This window comes from Pan paniscus, chromosome 13 (genome assembly GCF_029289425.2).
Source record: "Pan paniscus chromosome 13, NHGRI_mPanPan1-v2.0_pri, whole genome shotgun sequence".
NCBI classification, from domain to species: domain Eukaryota; kingdom Metazoa; phylum Chordata; class Mammalia; order Primates; family Hominidae; genus Pan; species Pan paniscus.
Window position 1 is genome coordinate 102,041,952 of NC_073262.2, and position 20,017 is coordinate 102,061,968.

Consider the following 20,017-nt stretch of genomic DNA (forward strand, 5'->3'; position numbering starts at 1 on the left):
CTAAAGATCTTAATTTTAAAACCTTTAAAGAAAGATATATCAGAAGTGCATGGAAAAATGTATGCATGGAAAGATTTTTTTCATGCACTTCTGATATATCTTTCATTGCAGATTATCTAACATAGGCCCCCTTTAAAGAAGTCTCTTCACCCCCTTAAGGAATCACCGTATTCATAGTAATAAAACAAGACATTTAGAATTGCTATTTATTACCATGGCTCTGGAGCATAGATTCTCAAGAAGAACCACCATTTGAAGTTGGTGAGGCTGGTGAGGGCTTTCAATCAAGAACAGGCTGCCCTCTTAGCTCAGCTCCCATGATGGTAGGCTTTTACCAGGGAGATTATTAGACCTGAGCAGCCAAATCGTTGACGGCCAAGGTTTTAAATGTTCTAGGAGATTTTCAGCATCCTATTCTCTGATTTATAAAACTGACAGAAAGAGTATCTTGGAAGCATCTCTCTGCTGAGCGCAACCTGGAAGCTGAGGGGGACCTCTGCGCTGTCTGATTTGCATATAGCCTACAGCGATCTTTTCCAACTTGAGTAACAAGCTTGTAAAATAGTAGCACAGATTTGCTGTTCTGTCCTGAGTGATATTTCTTCAAACCAAAAAGAGGCAGACAGATAGAGGAAGAACCTTTGTGTTTTCTCTCACTGACATACAAATAATTTTGCCAAATACTGCTTTTGAGCAAGCAAGTGGCACGTGCTCTACAGCCTTGACTTAAGACCCTTTAGAGCTCTCAAAGCTGCCATCAAAAGAAACCTGCATTTCAAAGTGCTGGGTTTTAAATGCTCATCACAGTCACGCAAAATCTATCTGGCACCTAGGAAACCAACCTAAGGTGCCCAGCTGTGACCAAACAGCCAGCAGAATGTTCACTTTTCACCCCTGCCTCTCAAAACCACCACCGAGCTCTTCTTCTGTCATACTGTAAACAAAGGAAGTCCCTGACAGCTCTGGGTCCCACTTATATGCTAAGCTATTTGAACTAAGTAATAAACAAATTGAACACTTAATACTACAGAAATAAATGAATAGTTATGGAACTGGGATCCCATAGGAATGTAAAAATATAATAACACTGTATCTAAGAAAATCTGGACAAAGTATTAAAATGTAAAATATATACTAACATATGAAGTGAAAGACCTACAATTCTGAAATTTCACAATTTTGCAAATAACTGAAATTATAAGATTCAGATGATGAGAAATCTTTTCCATAGGAAAAAAAGACAAAATAGGAAGCAGGGAATTTCTTAAAAAGCATTTTAATATTACAAAATGCTCTATGGCCAAGACTTTTTTACTGTCCATTATGAATGCCAAAATAGACTTTACTTAGAGTTGGAAAATAATGGTATAGCATCAAAACTAGGAGTTATATCAATGGACAAGTTTAAATGTAAAGAATATATCAAAAAAGTAACAGCACTATTGAAAAATTTAAGTGCTTTAACGAATGTGTTTTTTACCAAATGAGTTCCTTGAATGAAATCTGTACTACATCTTCTTAAACCACAAACAAACCTAGCTATTCAGCAAACAACTCTATTTTGCACTTAAAATCTATAAGTTAGTAAAAGACAGCTATGCTTTAAAGGGGAGCAGAATAAAAAATTAAACATGATATATATCATATCAGAGTACCACAAATTTTAGGCTTGTAGGTTTCACACTTGAAACTCCTAGAAGCTATATATTTTAATGAGACATACCTTAATTATTAAATAAAGGTTGTATATATCTGTAGGTCAGTCTGTTTAACCTGGATCATTTTACGTGAATGTCTCAGATGACCAGTCCCTTCCAGGTCATGGGCATTAATGCCTAAGCTCTGGAGAAGAAGGACTTTAGGCAGTTTAAAAAATATATCAAAGTTAATTGCTACCATGGCCTATCATCCCAAGCAAAACAGATAACTGAAAACACTGCTAAATACTTTCCTCATCATGGAGGAAATAATAAGCTACATTTTTAAATGAATTTTTCCACTGATAGGATTTTTTTTAGTGGGCATTCAAGTAGAAAATGCAAGGTCAGAGGTAAAGTGAGATCGCACATTCATTTCTTGCCCTCAACAGCTTTTACCCCCAAGCACTACCTAGTCAACTGCTAGGTATCCCGAAAATCAAGTTAGAGTCTTCACCCTCTACAAATTAACATATAAACAATATTTCCATCAGCTGACCTTCATGTGAGCCATAATTATATATCTATATATGTTAAATACATATTTATGCCAACATAAACAAATATAAGGAATACAGAACTATAAATATTATATTAGATATTCAATCTTAACTATGTATTGGGATGAGGAAATAAGGTGAGCATTATTTTACCGCTGGCATTTAATTAGTATTTCAGGTTTCACTGCGTGCATATGAACATGCATATGTGCACACATACATATGTATGAATATTTAATTTTATATAGCAGAGGAGGACAAAGCATGGGGTCTGTTGAAGAATTGTGTTCTCCAAATAGTGTTTTACATTGCGGCCTATCCAGCTCTAATGAGGGCTGAGACATGGTTAACAGCAATTTGGGGTAGCATTTTCAGCTCTCTTTAGAGAGCCACAGAATTTTTTAAAAAGCAGCATGTCTGTTAAAAGTTAGCTCTAAGGCCTAAAATGTCTAAATACGTATATTTTTTCAACATTGCCCTTATAAAGAAAAAACTGCTGAAAGTCTCCCAAACATTTAGTGTTTAAAGAAGAAAAAGTAGAGAAAAGAGAGAGAGTGAAAGGAAGAAATAGAGAAAGCAAGACAAGATTAAACCATTTTAAAAGCTTTCTTCTTTTTTATTTATTTATTTATTTTTGAGATGCAGTCTTGCTCTGTTGCCCAGACTACAGTGCAGTGGCACAATCTCAGCTCACTATAACCTCCTCCTCCCGGGTTCAAGTGATTCTCCTGCCTCAGCCTCCACAGTAACTGGGATTACAGGTGTGCGCCACTGTGCCTGGCTAATTTTTGTATTTTTAGTAGAGACGGGGTTTGGCTGTCTGGTCATGTTGGCCAGGCTGGTCTCAAACTCCTGACCTCAGGTGCTCCACCCGCCTTGGCCTCCCAAAGTGCTGGGATTACAAGTGTCAGCCACCACGCCTGAACCATTTTAAACATTTTCAATAGGGAAAATGTCAAACTTTCAGAGCATGAAAAACCTTTTGACTCCAGACAACATATATCTTTTAGCCATTCTCTCTCAAAAAAAAAAAAAAGAAAAGAAAAGAAAAAGAAAGAAAAAGAAAAAAAGGTGAATTTCTGAATTCCTTTCCAAAATTATGACTGCACTTACTAATTATCTGACTGTCCATCTATTTATTTATTTAGAGACACAGTCTTTATTTAGAGACATCTATTTATTTAGAGACATCTATCTATTTATTTAGAGACAGAGTCTTTCTCTGTCGCCCAGGATGGAGTGCAGTGGCACTATCACTATCTTGGCTCACTGCAACCTCCACCTCCTGGGTTCAAGTGATTCTCCTGCCTCAGCCTCCTGCATAGCTGGAATTGATTACAGGCACCTGCCACCATGCCTGGCTAATTTTTGTATTTTTAGTAGAGACGGGGTTTTGCCATGTTCACCAGACTGGTCTCAAACCCCTGACCTCAAGGGATCTGCCCACCTCAGCCTCCCAAAGTGCTGGGATTACAGGAATGAGTCATCGTGCACAGCCACTAATTGTTTATTTAAAATCATAGTATTTGAAGGAATTTATAGGACTAGGATTTTCATTAAGTTTAGCAAACAAAAATTCTGAATTAAAGCAGCAAACCTAAGTTTCAGAAAAGAATTTTTTTAAGTGTGAAAGAATAGATAACCTATAGATTCAAAAAAAAAATTAAGGGACACATCAACCAAGTGCAATTTATAGATTTGTATGGCTCCTAATTTGAATAAGGCAACACTAAAAAAAAAATTACAAAATGATTAAGAAAATTTGAATCTTTACTGAATGTGAAATTAAAGAATTATCTTTTTTTAGGAGTTATGATAGTATTGTGGTTTATGTTTTCTAAGATAGTCTTTATCTTTTAGAGATATTTATTAAAATATTATGGATAAAATATAATATCTAAGATATACTTTGAAATAATCCAGTGGGGGAGGGGGTGAGAAGTGGGTAGGGAAAGAGAGGAGACAGGATTGGCCATGAATTTCTAATTGTTGATCCTAGATAAGGAGTTCATGAATATTTAATACACAAGTCTCTCAAATTTGTATATGTTGCATGTTTCCATAAAAAATGATTTTAGAGAATTTAAGAGCAGAGCATTTCAAACACTGAACCATTTAAACTGAAAGAATATTCATTTCTAACAATAAAATTGTCCTTGAAAGTAGCCTCTATATAAAGATCTTCCCAATAGTACACTGTAAAGAGATAGTACATTGAAAAATATATAATAAATGAATAATAAAGTGATAATAATAAAGGCATTCATTTTTTATAAAAATATCCTTGGTATTTTGGTTTTAAATCTTTTTTATTTTTGTCATTGTTTCCAGTTCATAGATGGAAATTCTGCTTTCTACATAACAATGCCTTCAAGCAGATGAGGTTCAGATCAACACTGACAAAACATTTGTAAGTTTGATAAGAAACTTCTAGATTAGGAATATGTTCTATTTTTGTATCAGGACTCATTTTGGTCACATAAGCAAGAATTATGTATTTGAAATGCTCAACCTACTATAGGCCCTCTACAAGTATTTAGTTTTAGAAGTTGGCTTCAGTACATGACAATTCTATGAGGTTTGGCTTTTTGTTTGCTTTTAAATTTTAACGAGGTCTGTCTCTGTTACTTCAAAAAAGTATCTATCTATTTCATCAAAGAAATGAAATATATAAACATCATTATCAAATATATATAATCAGCATGTATTTAGTAACCACCTAATCCAAAAAGTCCTACCTTTTAGGGCTTATGTCCAAAAGTAAAGAGCAAGTGCTGGCAATCAAACTGTTCACAGGACGGCTGTGTGGTTAAGGACCTTGACTCTAGAGATAGATCAATGGACTTCAGATTTCAGCTCTTCCACCCACTAGCCTGCGCCTCTGGGAAAATTACTCCCCTACCTTTCTTTGCCTCAGTTTCCTCTTCTGTGAAATGGGAAATGTATAACTTACTTCAAAAGTCTGTTATGAGAATTAAATGAGTTAGTACATGTAAATCTCTTAGAATAGTGCTCAACATATAGTAATTGCTCAGTTGTTACCATGCATTATATTAAAGCTCTAAGAATTGCCTGGGTATAGTGGCTCACACCTTTAATCCCAACACTTTGGGAGGCTGAAGCAGGAGAATCACCTGAGGCAACATAAGGATACTTCGTCTCTACAAAAAATAAAGTAAAAATTAGGCTGGGCATGGTGGCATGGCCACCCAGCTACTCAGGAGGCTGAGGCAGGAAGATTGCTTGAACCCAAAAGTTCAAGGCTGCAGTAAGCTATGATTGTGCCAATGCACTGCAGCCTGGGATACACATCAAGACTCTGTCTCAAAAAAAAAAAAAAAAAAAAAAAAAAAAGAAAGAAAGAAAAAAACCAACTCTAAGAAATCCCTTGGTTTATACATTACAGGGGCTCATTAACGATTTATTGATTCTTTTTTTAATCTTCCACTGAAAAAACAGAAATACATCTGTATCATGTCTAAATTTTCACATTTGTGGATAAATTAGGGATGAAGTGAACAGCTTATCAAAATTGGGGAATAAGACATAATTATCTTCCCATTTATTCAAAGAATTCATGAAGGAAATAAAATTTGATATTTACTTTTTTTATTAGAAAAAGAAGAAAATCCCACATAATCCCATCACCTACTCTGTTGATTATTTTAATACATTGCCTTCGTCCTTCTTCCATGCATATATGTGGAATTTTATATCACTGAGAATGTACTTGGCACCCTGCTTGATTCACATAACATTTATTAAAGACAACTTTTCTGTGTTTTAGAAACATTATTTAAATGACTGCATGAATGTAATTACTCCAATATAAATAAGAAACAGTGACAATTAATATACCCCTTCTTAAACATATAATTTTGACCTTAAAAAAAATCCAGTCAGAAAGGATTTTTGCTTATTTGCTAAGCATGTTTGTTTTAAAATAAAATTGTCGGCCAGGCACGGAGGCTCACGCCTGTAATCCCAACACTTTGGGAGGCCGAGGTGGGCGGATCACCTGAGGTCAGGAGTTCAAGACCAGCCTGGCCAACATGGTGAAACCCCATCTTTACTAAAAATACAAAAATTAGCCAGGCTTGGTGGCAGGCGCCTGTAATCCCAGCTATTTGGGAGCCTAAGGCAGGAGAATCACCTGAAACCAGCAGGCAGAGGTTGCAGTGAGCCAAGATCGCGCCCCTGCACTCCAGCCTGGGTGACAGAGCGAGACTCAGTCTCGAAATAAATTAATTAATTAAATTAATCAACAGTCAATTTTAAAATTTATTTTAAAATTAACAGAAAGTAGGGGAGAGATAAAATGCCCACTTACAAATTAAATCAAACAAGCACAGTGAGGCATTACCTTGCCATCACGGCTGCCTCCCAAAGCCCACCATTCACACTGCCAATATGAATGAATAGCTACTCAACCAGTGGACTCCAGAAATCTCTGGACAGTGTGGGGAGCTCCATGGCTACTGCCAAAAGCCTTATGGGGAAGAACTGAAAGGATGAAAAGGAAAGAAGAAAGAATAGTAAAGGGAGTGGTGAGTTTTAAGTTGGGAGAGTGGGGCAGTTCTCAGAATAGCAGCAGTACCCTGGATTAACATGCCTCTTTCAAAAGACTTTCAATGCAGAGACGTGTACTCACGGCCCATCATACATATAGTATAAAGTATGCTTGCCATTCATTAGACCTCAGTCCAGCTATTCTGGTAGAAGCAAAGGGCCTGCCAGCTTTCGGCTTTCTACATATGCAAAACAGCAAGTCTGATGAATCCTGCATTTCATATCCTTGAGAATCAGAGTTAACAGAATGTGTGTTGGGAAATGGAGGTTATGGGTCAGCTAGAAACACAGTTACCATGGTTTATGACAGTATCTTTTACACTATTCTCTCTTAGGTACTAATATCTAGCCTTCAAATAAAGGTTGTTTTAACACAGGGAAAGAAATCCCTAAACTCCATTTTAGTAGAATTTCTATCATTCTTTAGGAGCAAATATTCTTTCTTAATAAAAATTCAACTCACCTGGAGGGAATACCCTCTGAGAAAAAGAAACTGACTATCCTATGTTCACAAGATCATGGACCTGCTGCCCTGTCATTGGGACTTGAGGACTATTCCAAATAATGACATTGCTAACGTATCTCCTCCTTTACAGGCAATCTGAAATACTCTTCCAACTCAATTACTGACACTTTTTTCTGGTCACATCAAAATGAAAAATCATATTTCAAGAGTCTTGATTTTTAAGATGGCTAAAGCAACCCACTATCCTTGCAGTTTAGTTCTGCCCAACTTTTCCAGCATAGGAAAAAGAGATTCAAGAATACTGCCATTTCTCTGCTTTAAATGGATTTGCCAGGAAGTCCCTCAAGTCCTCATCTTGGAAGAATTACATAAACATGAAACAATCAACAAAGCCAAACAAAAATGAACAAAAAACTACCCCCATAAAACCTCATGCCTTCAGTCATCAAAAGTCATATTTTGTTCTACCTCCTTTTCTATCTTTTTCACACGCTGCTGTTTATCCAGCATATGAATTACCTGTCTTATCATGCATACTATTTGGTCTACAATAAACACGCAGCAAACAGCATACTTTTAATGATCTGAATGAAGACAATGATCTAATATATTTATTTCAAAGTAAACAATTCTAAGTTTTTCCATTTCCCCAAAACACAGATCAGCAGCCTAATTTAAAACAAACTGATTTTTTTCTTTGTGAGATTACAGTACGAGACTGAGTGATAAAATCTTTGCTTACCTATAAAATAAAGTATATCTGTACTCTAGAGCACCTTAAGAATATTGATTCGACTTATAAATAGTAGAATATTTAGCATTTTAGCCTTAATATTCAAAAACTTTGAGGAGGCAAATAATCACTTTTGACTTGTTCCCTGTTTAATAATCCTCCACTGTAGATGACATTTATTTGCTCATATATCTCACCTTGGTGAGTAGAATTCTTAGTCCAAATCCCTGAAAGGAATAGTGTGGCTCCCTAGTGCAAATTTCCTGAGAGCCTCTTCCCTCAGCATGTGCCAAGAATCAAATCTTGGCCACTTAGTGCTCTGTGTTCCACATGTGAGCTCACGACGCGCTGAAGGGCTGTGCTAACTGAGATGGATGGCCCTGTCAAACAGGAAGCTGGCACACCAGGGTGCAAGCAGTGGGATACAATGACCTTTACATTCAGAGAAAAATATCCCTAAAGTGGCATGAAAAGTTTGTGGGGGGAAGGGAAGGGAGATTCTTTTATTTCATTTAAGTACATAGCATGACATAAAAGCAATGGTGCCCAGTATGCAATTTGCTCAGGATCAAATCGTGAATCCCTCACACAAGAAGGAAAGTCGTTGGAAAAAGGAAATGAATCATCCTTTATCAGGCTGCTTTGAAAGCACTGGACTCTACGATTCAGCTATATCACTGTGCCCAGCCTGGCCAGCGCTCAGATTCAGACTGCGCTGGGATTCACAATTAACTAGTAGGGTACTACCTGCCCTGGGAAAACATTCCTAATTTCAATTAGGTTGCTTTCTTGATAGAACTAAAGTATAACTTAAATACTTAAAATATTTCCTAAAAAGCAATCATCTACTTACAGAATCAAATTCAAGAGCTTGGGAATTTAAATCCCTTGGTCACCACATCTGTAACTTTATATCAATGTTTAATCTCTCACAGTATCCTTATTGGTACAAATGAGGCTCTGACTGATAGTTCTTAGGAATTATATGAAGAGAAACTCATTTTAAAAAATAACAAACATCCTTGGCATATTCACAAATGTTAACTAAAGATAGTAATACAGGACACTAACATATAAACTAAGATCTGGAAGTTATGGATTTCTCTCCTTTGATTATAACCATAATCATAAACAATACAATTCAAGCATTTCAGCTGAAAAACAAGAACAATAAATTCCATCAGATCAATTTTTTTTTTCCATCACTCAAGGTTTGGGGAGAATTTTTGTTATTATTTATTTTGTCAATTCTTTGGCATGACAGAACAATTGGCTATACTTCAAAATGAAACAACAGAAGCTCACAATGGGCTCCCCAGTATTGTACAATACGCACTGAAATAATGATGCAATTTTAATATTTAATCAAGTAAGTGAAAGGAATTGATCATAAAGACATGGCAATATTTTTTAACTAAATGGACTGCATCAAAACTACAAAACAGTTTTCAAAGAAACAAAAGGATAACAGACATCCATTTTTTTCTGTTTAATTAAAAGCTTATTGCAAAGTGCAGAAGCCACAGGCCCAAAGCAATAAATAAATTTGGAAAACTGAATGCTTTATAAGTCATGTATTATAAGTTTGGATAAGTCAGGAGTTAAATATCTCAGCATTGGCCCTAACTTAGAGAAAATAACAGTGTTATAAATGTAAAAAAGTCTATGATCAGTTTGAAATGCAAGTTGATTTTGTGGCTCCAGAGTGCTGGTCAAATGCTTCCCAAAACAAGAAACAAGACCTTCTACAAGAAATATTCTACTGCTCACTAGGAAATGCTAAATCTGACAATTCTCCTTCAACCTCTGTTTGGAGAACTATTTCAGAAAACATATTCTTCCTCAAATTATGACACACAAGAGACTTGGGAGGAGAGGGGAGAGGCATTAATACCTTGGGCCTGGGCCGCAGAGCTGTGAGAATACCCCAGGGCCAGGAGCGCAGTCTCCACCAGCTGGCTAAAAAGCACATCTTTCCGCACCAGGACAAACTCGGCGTGTTCTTCTCTGTTGTCATATTCAAGAGAGCCGTCCAACTGCTCCACGACACAAAAGACAGGAATCATCAAACCTGAAGGGACAAAATTCAAGAGCAAAACACAAACATTAAAAAGCAAATCTCAGTCACCGCGATGAGAAGGGAAGCGACAGTTATAAAAGTCAGTCATCTGTGATCGACAGTGGTTTAGATTAAACAAGCCTCTTAGTCATACAGGCCTAATGGAAAGCTGTGGGTTTTGCCCCTCTATTATTACAGAATTGCCCAGGGCAGTGGCAGAAGCCCTTAGATTCCCATCATTTTCACCAATTAGCGGTGTCCTGGTACATAGGTGAGATGAAGGTGACCACACAGACACTCGAATCTTTTAATGTCTATAGTTTTATCATTAACTATTAGCACTAGTATTTTCAGATCAGATCTGCTCTTGTCTAAAAATCTATTTCAAAGCTTCCAGTTGTAATAAATATATTACTTTTACACGTAAAAGTAATATATTTCTCTTTAAATATATTACTTTTATGTGTAAAAGTAATATATTTCTCTAGTCTGGAAATATATTTCAAACCTTCCAGCTCCTTCCTACTAAGGTGGTATGTTTGATTTTAAGGCCTAAGCTGTTATGTGAATATAATAAAGTCAATAGAAATTTAAAATAAGTCCCTCTTACGTGCTGTTGTTTTTTAAAATCCTAGTAAATAGGTTATCAACTAGCCTGAAAATAACATGATCATACACATCTTAATTTACGTTTATGTCAAAATATGCATCCAAATACAAAAGTTTGCCTATGTAAAATTATTTTATACATTAACATCAGTTACTGGAAAGGGAGTATCTTTTCTTGTGTTTTCAGAGAAAATAAGTAAACTACCCTAAAGAATAAAGCAAATTAGTCTAGTTGAAAATCTGTTGAAATCTGTTGTCACTGAAATATTTCTCTGCTTTGTATCAAAGTGTGAAAAGCTAAAAAATGTTTAATTCACCAAAGATTTTTTTAAACTTTTTTTTATTTTTAAAAAAGTCATACAGGCACTTAAATCTAAACATAACCAAGGCAGAAGAACATCAAAGTTTTACCAACATACAAGTAATAAACATGGACCCTGCCTAATGTAATTCACACAAATTAGTATGTTATGGGTCTTCTTTTTGTGCAAGAAAAATTAAAACTTACGAAGAATGGGTGAGTAGGCAGACGGGGGAGGTAGAAAGTTACATGGTCATGGTGAAGGTACTTCACAACAAAAAGAAGACCTCTGTGTGAAATGACTAGATGGGAGTATGGCCCCTGACACATAGAATGCATAGGAGTTTTCCAGAACCCCCTCCCTGTGGCCTCAACCCTAGAAGCCTCCTGACTCACTCTGATCTGGAAAGCCAAGGGTGGGAGCAGATACTCTGCAAACTACTGGGTTACAGATTGAGGTATTTGTTCTAAAGATAATACAATGGTGCAACTGGTTCCCATGTGCTAATTATTATTATTAAAGATAATAAGTATTGGGTGTAATTATTAAATATAATCCTTATTAACAATAATAATACTCATTAAGAATTGTTATCATTAAAGATCATGGTAATTATTATTAAGACTGCACAACAGTGTAACAAGTCAAACCATATCATACACAAGACAACTCAGTGTTCACTCCTGAGAACAAGAAAGCAGTATTATTGTCTATAGCAAATACACTCTCCATGGTGTAGATTTATTTAAAAATATAAGAGTGGAGCAGACTGATTTTTTAGACAAAGAAGAAGATTTAGGACAGCTACACAATGCCTTGTAAGATATATTTTTTAATTGTGATCATTACTGGTATATGAAATGCTTATTTATTTATACCAAGTTTATTCCCAAATATATATAGGACATGTAGCGAATAATATAAATTAGATTTCCTTCAAATTATCTTTTTTTTTTTTTTTCTCACTCTTGTTGCCCAGGCTGGAGGGCAATGGCGCAATCTCGGCTCACTGCAACCTCCACCTCTCGGGTTCAAGCGATTCTCCTGCCTCAGCCTCCTGAGAAGGTGGGATTACAGGCGCCCGTCAACACGCCTGGCTAATTTTTGTACTTTTAGTAGAGGTTTCTCCATGTTGGCCAGGCTGGTCTCGAACTCCTAACCTCAGGTGATCCACCTGCCTTGGCCTCCCAAAGTGCTGGGATTACAGGCATGAGCCACCGTTCCTGGCCCCAAATTATCTTTGTAGTCATTCATGTATCCAGGATTTATTCACTGAACACCTACTATGTGACAGGTATCACCACCAGTGGCTCCAGGGATACAAGTAAGAACAAGTCTGATATCACTCCTGCCCTCAATGTAGTTAAAGGAGTTGTAAAACCTTCCTAAGCAAGCATAATGGCATTTTATAGGACTCATTCATGAGAGTCCCTACCAGCAAGGAATAGCCCCCATTTAGAGCTTTTAACTCTTACATGCTGGCATATAATCTTTGCCCAAGGAAGTAGGTAGATTTTTATTTCTAATGATTTAAGCATATGCACACATAAGGCCATATAGTCCATGGTGCCATAAGCTACTTCACCACTAATACCTGTGTGTACATAAGTTTCGATGCTGAAAATCCATGTGCAGTTCCTAATGTCAACATCTGAGTGTCACACATCTGGGAATCAAAGATAAGATCTTTAAATGAATCCAATTGCTCCATAAGCTATAATGTCTCCATTACTTAGAAACTATAAATCTTTCTCAAGTCTATGGTCAACTGAAAAAACTTAAGACCCTATTAATTTTTTAAAATGATATTAACTGTTCAGTTAGATATGAAATATAACATGAAAGCACAGGGATCTATAACATGTAGGGACTTACGTTTTATAACCATCAATTACTGAAATAGTTCCTAAACATTTTGGTTCAGTGATTGAAGGAAGCAATTGTTAGCTGACAACAGTAATGACTTCTTACAGAAAGCATGCAACAATTCCCTACTGGCATCATCTATTTAAAAAAAAACAAAACAAAACAAAACTTTGTGGTCATTTATAAAATAAAACAGTATTAACCAGGAACGTATGATAATAGGGTTTCTTCAGCAGAACATATACATGAGATACTGAAGAATATCATAAAGGGCTTATTCTTAGAAAAATTTACCTTCTTACTAGAATTTGACCCATCTAAAGAATTATGGTTTTTATAATGAAATGCAAGTTTTACAAAAGAAGAATAAAGGAGGAAAAATAGATGCAATTACTAATGACAATAACAAGAGAAATAAAAAATAGTAAAATAGTATCATTGAGGTCAAGTGTAGAAAGAAGAAAATTAAGGCACAGGTTTAAAAGGCCTTTAAAAACCAAAAATCCCTAAGGGAAGCAAACTATAAAAGGATGAGTAAAAATATATGCCAAGAAAGAGAGAGAGAGAGAGAAAGATTTGTCCATCTTATTCACAACTCGTCCCAGGCAAAAAGAGGGAAAAAGAAAGAAAAAAAAAAGAGAGAGAAAAGTGACAATGGATAGAAAGATAGGGAGGTGCTTGAAAAGCACTTCACAAAATAAATTAAGAGTGGGGAGAATTTAAAAGTTCCAATAAAAGAATAAAAATGTAAAACTGAAATCCATTTTCAACAAAATTTAGAAATGGTGAAGAAAAAAGAAAATCTTGCTCTAGCCCTATATCTTGAGCTTCCAACATTATTTTTCTTTTATTGTAGCACAGACCCATTTTCAGATGATCTAGTAGAGAACTTTGAACCTTCTAATCATAAGCCTTACTAAGCCTTTTACAATCACAGGAGGTAAGCAGGTACTTTAATCTAGAGGACAGGCGCTCGGCCTCAGCCATTTGCTAAAAATTAAGAGTTGTTCTGGTAATTGGGATAAATGATGAATTCTGTTGTCAAAGAGGCAAAACAAGCCTGGTACCCTCTCTACACTAGAAAAATGCATTTTTCCAACTGTCATTAGTGATGATACTGAAACTGTCATTTTCATTCTGACATTATTTCTGAAGAAGTATGTATAATTTATAAAGCGTTAACCATTGTAACTACCACTGTTCACAGCAACAGCTGTGAGAACTGAGACACGTGGGAAAATGGTTAGATGTGGTGATGAACAGCACCAGGTCAGGGTCAAGTCCTGGCACTGTCCCTTTTTACCTGTGTGTGACCTTGAGTAGTTCATCTGACCTCTCTGAAGCTCCAATTCCTCCTAGCCAAAATGCAAACAATATCTACATCATAGATCTGTTGTGAAGATTAAACAATTTTACATATTTAAGTTGTCTGACAGATAGCTCTCAAACAATGGAATCTATTTGTTTTCCTTTTTTTCAAAATCAGTATTAATACCATTTTACAGAGGAAAAAAATTAACCAGTAATTTTTTTCAAGGCCTATAATCAATGTTCACGATACTAAAAGGCATTTCTTCAGAATAAAGATGATACTAATAATCATTGAATGGCCTATTATGCAAATGACAACTGGCTTAAAGTGTTTAACATGCCCCATGGCAAAAAAGGTGAAAGTGCTTAAAAGCACAGTAAAACTACCTGTCCATCACAGTAGCCTCTAACTTCATGTAGCAATTGAGTACCTGAAACATAGCTAGTCTCAAATTGAGATGTGTCGTAAGTATAAAATACATACTGGATTTTAATGACTTCATAACAAAAACAAATAAAATAAATATAAATGATTTTTTAAAAGTAATTGTGTGTAGAATATCTTGAATATATTGAGTTAAATAAAATATATTATTAAAATTAACTTCACCTGTTTAACTTTTAGTGTAGCTACTAGAAAATTTAAAATTATACATGTGGCTTATATTTGTATTAGTATCAGAGAGCACTGTTCTAATGAATCTGCCCAATAACAATATATAATTTTTTCTCACACAGGATACATTTATCACAAACTGATACTAGGCCAATAGCGTGACTGTCGTGAGCCCTTTAGCTGTCTTTCCTCTGTGTTCCAGCTCTTAGGAGTCCTGAAGACAGAAGCACTCTTGGTTAAATTCCAAAATCCAACGTGTTACCTTCTCTGCAATTGCAGGCTGCTGTTTTATTACTAACTATATTAATCCAACTTCTTTTATTAGGAAACAGCTCTTTCCCCCTTGCCTTCATTTTAAAGAATAGACTTCAGGAAATGTCACAACACTGGCTATGAAAGTGACCTGAGGAATGCGTATTCTCGAAGGCTCTGAATGTTTAACCCAACAATGAAAGACGAAAGATGGTGCAGCTGCAGCAGGGCGTCTAGGTGACAGGATTCAATGGCCTTGCACCAAAGTTGGGACATGAAATAAACCCCTGCTTTGTACTGCACTTCCTAGATCATCATGTAGTCTAACATACACACCTTTATCTTCTCACATTTACTCTGTGACAGGGTTAGCATTATTTTCAGTTAATAAATTAGGAAACTGAAACTATGGGAGAAGTAACATGCCCCAAAAAACACAGCAAGGCAAGGGCAGAATAGTTCAGGTTATCCAGCTCTAAATCCCAAGCAGGCTGCTTTCCTGAGAGTTGAAAACAACACTCCAGAATCCACATCCATTGAAATCTAAGGGCTTGGCCTCTTAATAAAAAGGACCCTTTACCACTTGCTATGTCCAATGGGTGACCTGTACCACTTGTAAGTGAATTCACCTTTTGTCTGCCTACCAGGTGTCTGGCACCATGCTAGGCATGGAGGGGGAAGCTAAGAGGGCTCTTGCCCTTCCGTTATTCACAGACAAAGAAAGAAAGAAAGGCTCACATGAATGGTCATACTCTAGTGTAAATCAGCACCGTCTCCAGCCTCCTCCCTAGCTCCTTTGTCTCCTTGGTCCACCAGCACTCCTGAATGACAGGAGCCAGTTTGAGATGAGAGGAGGCCAGGCTTTCGGCTCCCGTCTTTCAAAGAGCTCCTGAAGCCCATCTGTCTCTTGAAGGAAGGCAGCAGACAGGGCCCACTCCCTTCCCTGGGGCCTGCAGCTTATCTAGTTCTATCACCTGAGAAGGTCCGAGGGCTAACTGGAGATTATAAAGACTGTAGGGCAAAGCCTTGCATATCTTTTCTTCGTATAAAACTGAACCTGAAGTACCAAAGAACAATCTGTTTGAAATACTGAAACAAACTTTACCACATAAACTGAGTGAATAACAGTCTTCAAGAGGACAGAGAGAAAAAGTGAGGGATGGCTACTATTTTTTCTTATTGTAAATTGACCAGAAAATCAAAACAATGATTTACTTGTTCTATAACCTCATATTCTCATTCTCTCTCTCTGTCTCTCTCTCTCTCTCACTGACACAATCATACACATACATACTGAGTCACAGACAAGAAGAGAAGTAACTTGCCAACATTAACCACTACCCCTTCTTTCCATCCTAAAATAATAGAGGCTGGGCGCAGTGGCTCACACCTGTAATCTCAGCAATTTGGGAGGCCGAGGCAGGCGGATCACCTGAGGTCAGGAGTTCGAGACCAGCCTGACCAACATGGTGAGACCCCATATCTACTAAAAATACAAAAACTAGCCGGGCGTGATGGCAGGCGCCTGTAATCCCAGCTACTTGGGAGGCTGAGGGCAGGAGAATGGCTTGAACCCAGGAGACAGAGGTTGCAGTGAGCCGAGACCATGCCACTGCACCCCAGCCTGGGCAACAGAAAGAGACTCTGCCTCAAACAATAATAATAATAATAATAAAGAAAAGCCTGAGTGCCTAAAATTGCAACCATGAGTAGAAAGAAAGAATAGGGTGTTTCTCACCTCCCTGTTGGGGTCCCAGGAAAAATTTCTAAAAGGGATGCAGTGCGTCCTTCCTAATCTCCTCTTTGCGGCCCTGCTGTCCTCTCCTGGGCTAAAGCAGCCACAGGCTCTACATTCCACTCCAGCCTCCTACTCCCCCCAGGGGCTGATCTCAAAAATTCCAGAGATTAATAGATAAAAAGATGCTTGCTACACTGTTTGAATGGTTTAGTGTTCTCCTTAATCTCCTCAGCTAGGTCTTCACAGTAGAATATATTTTTTATTTCAAATAAATTTCTCATGGAAGAAATTTCAGGTAGTATAATAAGAAACAGTAGAAAAAAATTTTCACCAATTTTAAAGGAGAGAGCAGAGCAATCATTTGGATGCAAAGGGAGCCACCCACAGGTCCACAGGTGGACCAGAGGCCCTCTAGGCTCCCCCAGCTGCTCCAGTTTTCAACGCTCCTCCCTGTCCTTTGCTTGTAAACTACACATTCCCTGAAACATTAATTCACTTGTTTTTCTAGTTGGCTTTTTCTTAACTCTTATCGTGGAGGAAGCAGAAGCCAAGACAGAAGTGGGACAGCAGCAAGTTCTAAGTGGTTTACAGGTAGAGAACAGTCAATTTTCCAGTTATGAGGAAGGCAAACTCTGCATCATAATTACTTTTTTTTTTTTTAGATGGAATTTCACTCTTATTGCCCAGGCTGGAGTGCAATGGTGCAATCTCGACTTACCGCAACCTCCACCTCAGGTTCAAGCGATTCTCCTGCCTCAGCCTCCCAAGTAGCTGGGATTATAGGCATGTGCCACCATGCCCGGCTAATTTTGTATTTTTAGTAGAGACAGGGTTTCTCCATGTTGGTCAGGCTGGTCTTGAACTCCCAACCTCAGGTGATCCGCCTGCCTCGACCTCCCAAAGCGCTGGGATTATAGGTGTGAGCCACCTTACCCAGCCATCATAATTACTCTTAGGTACAAACTGAGCCATACATACAATAATTCAATTTCATATTTACCCATGACCCAGGTGCAACTCAGGATTAGACCTCCAACTAAATAATAAATAATATTCAATAATATTGAATAAGAGTAAAAAATTAAGAGTTAAGAAATATTGAATAAGAGTTAAGAAAAAACCAACTAGAAAAACAAGCGAATTTTTCAGAGAATGTGTACTTTACAATATATTGAATATTATTTCTCAATTTTATTATTTATTATGAAATAATATTCAATAACATTTAATATTGATTTATTCGATAATAAACTCCTTGATGGCTCTCCCACTATTTGTGGGGGCAATAGGGTTGAGAATGATATCAAGAAATAGCTTATTCTCAGAATTCTCTCTAGTAAAACCAGATACTACTTTGCAACCCCTGAGGCCAATCTTAACTTTGGACAATAAGAACGAAAATAGGCGGGGGTGAGGATGGGAGAGTGGACGCTAGTCCTCTCTCACTGACCACCCCGAAGGATCAAACTGGGCCTAAAGTGGTAGGGAAGGGAGATGAGTTCTGGCCTTCCGCATCTCTGATTCCAGGCCTGACTCCAGGCAAAGCAATCACAATTCAACCTGAAGTCAGGTCCGAAGGCTGAAGGAGAAACTCCAGGTCTCTAAACATCCTTTGGTTATAGAAATTTAGTGGCAAGATCAAATTGGCCAGGCAGTTTGCAAAACAGTATTTCATGGGCACATAGGAGGCAATTTGTGGCAGCTTATCTAAACAAAAGAAGCCTGAGCCACACCTGGGAACTCTGCCACAGCAAGCCTGACCTACGGAACTAAATTCTCTGATGTCAGGAATGCCGAGGCTCTAGTGGGTGTAGAGGAGAGGCCCACCGTTTTCCTCCTCAAACATGTGCTGGACTTAGCTGCCTCATGCCCCTCCCAACCCTGAGCCTGACCTATATAGTAGGCCCCAAAAAAATGTTGGTTAATTTAACAAAATGTCAATTCCAGTTAGATATTAATCACCACCATTAATAGGCAGTGTCTGCCTAGCTGTCAAACTTGTCCATATCACTCTGGCCCCATTGCACTGCACTCAGCATCAGCAAACAAGGAAAGCTTTCTAGGAAATGATCCACATAAGTGGATTCAGGAGTTTGCTCCACGTTGTCCAGGGGATGTTGGCCAGATCACAGCGCTGTGCGTGACCACTATTGACAGAACTTGTCAGGGTATCACCACGGGCATCGCATGGATGGGTGCGTAACAAAGTGGCATGCTGCACCATGCTCTGTATACACCCTAGAGCCACGGGGGTCTTGTCGGCAGTCCTACCCATGTCCTGCACTGATGGACTACAGTATCTTTTCTAAATTTAGTAACTACAGAAAGACAAAATGTTTAATGATCCTAGAATTTAAAAAACAACAACAAAAAATGTTATAAGGACAAAAGAGCCGGGCACAGTGGCCAGAGCCTGTTAAACCCAGCTACTTGGAAGGCTGAAGTGGGAGGATCAGTTGAGCTTAGGAGTTCGAGGCTACAGTGAGCAATGATCTCACCACTGCACTCCAGCCGGAGTTACAGAGCCAGACCCATCTCTAAAATAAATAATTAAATAACTTTTAAAAATAGAAAGGAAAAAAATAGGATATACAAGTTTGAATATAACAGAAAAGTTCAAGGGTATGGCATATTGTTGAAGTATCCTTAGTTCAAGCCTAAATTCTTCAGGTTCTTTTTACGATAGGTTAAAAATGCATATATGTATAAGTCCTGAGACTTGACCACATGTTAAAAATGACTCTACCATAATTTATGAATGCTAGGGTTTCTGTCCTTTGTTAAGTAAAATTTCATTCTGGAGGTTTCTGAGAATTTTTTTTTTTTTTTGAGACAGAGTCTCACTCTGTCGAAAATAGTATTTAAGCAGAGATCGATTCACCTTCCCACCTTATTCTCATCATCCTCTCTGGAAAAGCTATTTGCAACTCAGAGTCCCATGCGTCAAAAAAGGAGTCAATGAAAATTGTCCTTATACTAACATTTACTTCAGGTTTTGAGCTCTGCCTAAATGTTATTTTATCTAATTCAAACAATTAAAAAAAAACAGCTTGATTAATTTCTCCAGTGTAGTGTTAACGAAAGGTTAACTGTACTGAGGTCCTCTTGAAAGGAATTAATAAAGGAATCAAGTGCTCAGCTCTCAATAAGACAAGACTACCCAGATTTCTAGTGGGAATATTTCATAGCACAAGCATGTTTTCTTTGGGGAGTTTAACTCACAAAAATTATTAAAAATTGAGATCAAACACTGGTGCAGAGCCTCAAAGGAAATCATACTAGAATGGAGAGATTTTTAT

General features: G+C 37.4%; 1 protein-coding gene across 6 annotated transcripts in view; it reads right to left on the reverse strand.

Moving 5' to 3' along the window:
- Positions 1-20,017, reverse strand: part of SATB2 (SATB homeobox 2) — a 195,915-nt gene that overhangs the window by 154,461 nt on the left and 21,437 nt on the right. For all 6 annotated transcript variants that reach the window (XM_003825320.6, XM_003825321.6, XM_034954748.3 and 3 more), the window contains one exon: positions 9,860-10,036. In XM_003825320.6, the coding sequence (XP_003825368.1) occupies positions 9,860-10,036 (177 nt within the window). The remainder of the gene's footprint in view (positions 1-9,859; positions 10,037-20,017) is intronic.